General features: G+C 40.2%; 1 protein-coding gene across 1 annotated transcript in view; it reads left to right on the plus strand.

Annotated features, from left to right (window-relative positions):
* Positions 1-5,234, plus strand: part of LOC108624605 (sex peptide receptor) — an 18,441-nt gene that overhangs the window by 5,575 nt on the left and 7,632 nt on the right. The window contains exon 2 of the mRNA XM_018024004.2: positions 1,917-3,383. Within this exon, the coding sequence (XP_017879493.1) occupies positions 2,812-3,383 (572 nt within the window). The 5' untranslated portion in view covers positions 1,917-2,811. The remainder of the gene's footprint in view (positions 1-1,916; positions 3,384-5,234) is intronic.

The raw sequence follows: 5,234 nt of genomic DNA on the forward strand, positions 1-5,234 counted from the left end.
AACTAGAACATTGCATCGATTGCTTTGTCAAGAACGAACGTTTGAGAACGTTGCGTTGAATTCTTTGTCAAGAACGAGCGTTCGAGACGTTGCGTCGATTTCTTTGTTAAGGCCGAGCCACGAGGCTCTTGGGTTGCGCTCACCGGAAAAATCCGGAAAAAACCCACGCCAATCCGGAAACAAAGGCCCGCAGGCCAACGTTCTTTTTTAACCGCTTGGGCCCAAGCACTTTCAGTTGGTTCTTCAACGCGACGACATCGTGTGACCTTAGAGAGTTTTCCTTGCATCGGAACTGTTCTTGCCGAATCGAGTGAACGTTTGTTATTTATCGAGTTTTAAGTGCGAATTATGTTATCGAGTTAGTTGTATAAGAGACGCTGTTATTACATACGTCAATTGGGGTTTTTTATGCCGTCACGGCTTTTTCCCCAGCGAGCCAATAAACGATCAATGATTTTAGTGGCTCAACCGAATGTGCATCATTTATTTTTTTTCCTACCAAACAACCGCGGAAGGACTTCGTATTGAAGGAATTTCGAACAAACAAACTTGTTAACGAATGGAATAGAATCCTGTTTCACGAGACGCCTACTAGAGAATAAATTCGATTTAAAACAATTTTTAATACGAGCTACACGCCTGCAGTGGAAAATTTTAAATAGGACGCGCTTCGTAATACCCCAGGTTTGAAATCTGCAAACTTCCTAAGGAAAGCGCATCGAGTGTTCACGGATATTTCCACCATGGAAATGTAATTTCCTTCGAAATCAACCCACCTTGCCAGCCATTCTGGATGTAAAATATTTTAAACGAACCATGTTCCTAGCTTCTGTGTATAGTCTGACCAGGTTGCCATGAATAATTTATTTCTCACGCGTGCGTGCGTGCAGAAGGGAGCTTCTGGTTCCAACGAGCTCCACATAAATTTGTTTGAAAATTGTATCGTGTTTTCTGGCTTACTAGACTGATAGATCTGCGCGACCACGATTCGTCTATATGCAACATTTACGGTGACGCAAATTAATGAAAAACTTCTATTCATTAAGGACGTATTGGCTATCAATCAATCCCAAAAGTTTATGTACCTTAGAAAAACGCATTTCCTATAATTAAAAAGCAATCAGACGTCGGAAGAATAATGCCAATAATAAATAGCTACGTGCTAAACAGTATGAAAGGAAATATCCAATTAAGTATTGACACTGACGAAAAATTTTTTTTTTCAAAATTGCGAAAAATCCTTCAAATAAAAGTTGTTTTCCTTCTAACTTCGATATTTAACGAGTTCCGTATGATTATTTGGCATTTTGTTGATGTTGACAAAATCCGATCATCCCAGAGTCGAAATGGCGAACTTCTGATAAAAAATTTTGGTTTTCCTCAATAACTCCTAAACCCTTGGAGATACGGAAAAATTGCATAGGACCTTTCTTGTAGAGGACGACGAGATCTACAATTTCTGTATAAAAGTTCTTCGTTAGCATTAATAGTTTACGAGTTATTGACGAAAAACGAAAAAACAGTTTTTTGCAAATTACTCGTACATTATTGACGCTAACAAGAAACTTTTATACAGAAATCGTAGATCTCATCGTCCTCTACAAGAAAGGTCGTATGCAATTTTTTCGTACGTCCAACGGTTTGGGAGTTATTGGCCAAAAACGAAAATTTGGAAGAAATTGAAGGGATACCCCTTGGAAAAATCGAAAATTTTTTGTTGTTTATTATTAGCAATGTTCTTCCGACGTCTGATTTCTTTTTAAAAAATGCGTTTCTAAAGTGCATAAACTTTTGGAATTGTCTATATAGCCAATACATCCTTAAGAAAGGATCGACTCGTCGAACTCGCATATGAATCTAAGTTGAAGGAGACGAAGGATTCATTTATTTCTACATTCGCTTTTCTCTTGTTGCAGGGAGAGACTGATCCGAGGCGACCAATAACGAATTAACCAGAGATACCGAAATTCGTCGGAGTCTAACGCCAGTTGGAAACGTCGATTCGTCTACGAATACCAATCCGTCACGCGTTTCGCGGGATTAACCCTTGCTGAGGGTCCGCCGAAATCCAAGATGTGCCGTAGATTAAGAAAACTGCAGCTTAGAAGATCATCAGATTTCGGGGAGATCAAAGGATCGAGTTTTCAACAGATAATTGTTGAAACGTTCTGTTCTAAAAGAAAAGTCTCAATGATCGTATTGGGGAAGTTGGTGAAAGCTTGAGAGCGCTGGAATTGGCTCGTGAAAAAACTGGGAATAGAACGGAATAATGTGGAAAGAGGCTAATGAAATTGGAGTGAGTAGCCGAGGGAATTGCAGATTGCCGGATTAAACCCGAGAAAACCTAGAAACTGTCCAAGAAGCTCGCGTCGAGGCAAGTTTCGAAGCTAATTCTGAGTCAGCATCGAATCGACGAGGAAACGCGAGCATCGCGGAGAATTTTGTGAAGCTTAATGAAAAAAATTCCTTGGCGATTGGAAAGAAGGGTCAGCGGTATATGAGAATGCCCTTCCGGTCCCGAGTTCTCTCGACCGAAGCTGCAGAACAGTGAAAAATATTTGCAACCGTTGACGAGAACACAGAGTCCCAAGGGGTACTTGGATTATTTGATTCACGAGGCATCGGAGATATCACGTCCCTTGCTGCTTTCATATCCTATTTCCTGAAAACGAATCGACGAGAAGAGAACAGAAATTTTCACGAACCGACATATCGTATCATAAATGTCAACTGCGAGGAACGTAACAAATTGACGAGGAAACGCGACAGAAGTTTTTTCATCGGGGCGGCAACAATGAAACTCGGGATGCGATGCTCAACACACAGAACGCTTGGCGCTTGAACGCGACCCTCCTGCATCTGAAGCAATTGTTACACCGTATGGCGACCATGAATCGGCACAATAATTACACGGATATATTCCGCAGTTTGAACATCACCGACGAGGACCTGGACTACGCGCACAATTTCATCGATAATTTGACGGTACAGATGAGCAACGACGAGCAAGTCTGTTGCTACTGCAACGGAACGATCAAAGACTTCGCCTCGGAGTACAAGAACTACCACGGCTACGTAGCATTGATCGTGTGCCTCTTTGGAACCATCGCGAACATGTTGAACATAATCGTTTTGACGAGAAAAGACATGGCCGTGGCGCCTATCAACACGATTTTAACCGGACTGGCCACTGCGGATATGTTGGTAATGTTGGAGTACATTCCGTTCGCCATTTACGTGTACATCGTGCTGCCCAAGAGGCAGATATTCCCTTACGGATGGGCGGTGTTCGTACTGTTTCACATGCATTTCACGCAACTGCTGCACACCATCAGCATCGCCATCACGCTCACGCTCGCCGTCTGGAGGTACATAGCCATCAGGTAAGTCGACTTCCGTTTTATTGAACGAAACAACCACGAATTTCAATCGACTACCGTCCAAGCTTTCTATTCTCCGAGAGCTTACCCTTGGCCACAGCGCTACCGAGCATACACAATTTCGAAATAGAAATATCCGATTGCTGGATCTCCTTGAATTCTGTAACGCCACGCTGCGAGTCCGCTGGCTTTACGATACAAATAGTGGATTCAAGCTCGGATGATCGAAAGTTGCTATAAAGTATTCTAAAGAAATGATCAAAAGTTTTTCAAATTCCCACGATACTTTCGAGCTTCAGTGAAAAATCTCATTTAGGAATTCGATAAGAAAATCGGATATTTTCCATACGTCGAAAATAGCAAAATTCACTTATCAATATTTGTGATCGAACTTCCTTCAGGCTATGTCGAAACAGAAGACGTCATCAATTATTGACTAGATTTATTGTATGTATCTTCTTACGAAGCCGACAGAATCAAGTTTGGAGAATTGCTACGGTCAATAAAATTCATGAAGCGCGTTTCATCAAAGGTTTCGAAACTTTACTATAGTGTTTCATCGGCGGACTAATTTTCCTAGTTGTCTTCCTTTTGTGAACGTGTTTAATATCTCCAGGTCACTCGCTATTTCGAGGATTGATGTTAGCTGGAATTCGTAATTGAAGTCAGAGTCCTTTAGAACGAGTTCAAAGCCAGGCCGTTTTTACTCGCCCGAAAATCGTTCGTCAATGTTCAATAGAAAATTCAGAAAAACGTTATAACATGAAAATTGTTTTATGGAGACTATTCATGGTCCATAAATATCGCAGCCAGAGAATTCCGAGAACATCGACTACAAAAACAACGAAAGATAGAAAATGCAATTCGTTACGGTTACACGATATAATGGTATTATTTATAAAATTGAATAAAGGCGAATTGTGCTATCGAGTAACTTCGCCGAATCGTATCGAATGTAGGAAACAATTTAAAAAAGAAATGAGATTACATTAAGAAATATCCTATTTCATTCCATTTGCAATGGTACTTTGATCATCGAGTTCTGTCAGACTTCAGTAAAAACATTCTGCGAGGTCCTATCGTTCGTTACTTCGTTACAAACGAATTTTTCGGTCTTAAATAAAAGGTAACTCGTTTTAGAATAACAAAGGACAGAGAACTCTACTGTACGGAATGCAGTTATTGTCGAAATGAATCGAGTAACGACACGAGGCTCGATTCTTTACGTCTCACGTAACCGAATGGCTTTGAAACACAGACCTTTTTGAAACACGATATTTCTGATTAATCTTGGATCAGCTATTATTTAATCGTTTCAAACGGTCAACGAGATTCATTGATAAACTGAAAATTACGTAACGTTTAAACGTTCCGCGAAGGGAGAGGTAGAATTTATATTTTCAGTCCAACGAATTGTTCTCGTCGAAGTTAAATTAATTCCTGTAATGTCATTCTCAGGATTAATTGGTCACGGTAATGAGCAACTATACAGGGTGTTCCAGAAAAAGTGTTACAGCCGAAAAGGGGTGATTCTGGAAGTGTTTCTGAACGACAATTTCCTTAGCCAAAATACAAAGTGAGCCATGATTTTTAAATTATTAACGAAAAACAGTGACCAATGAGAGCACGTGTAGGGCCCACTTTTTCGTTAATAATTTAAAAATCATGGCTCACTTTGTATTTTGGCTAAGGAAATTGTCGTTCAGAATCACCTCTCTTCGGCTCTAACACTTTTTCTGGGACACATCGTATAAACGTGTCCCGATTAAGCATTTGAAATTAAAAATATTAGGTTGGGGAATAAGTTCGTAACGTTCTTACCGAAGATTTTTATTTAAACAAAAAACAATAATT

The sequence above is a fragment of the Ceratina calcarata genome, unplaced genomic scaffold (assembly GCF_001652005.2).
Source record: "Ceratina calcarata isolate Rehan_Ccalc_2016 unplaced genomic scaffold, ASM165200v1 scaffold321.2, whole genome shotgun sequence".
NCBI lineage: Eukaryota > Metazoa > Arthropoda > Insecta > Hymenoptera > Apidae > Ceratina > Ceratina calcarata.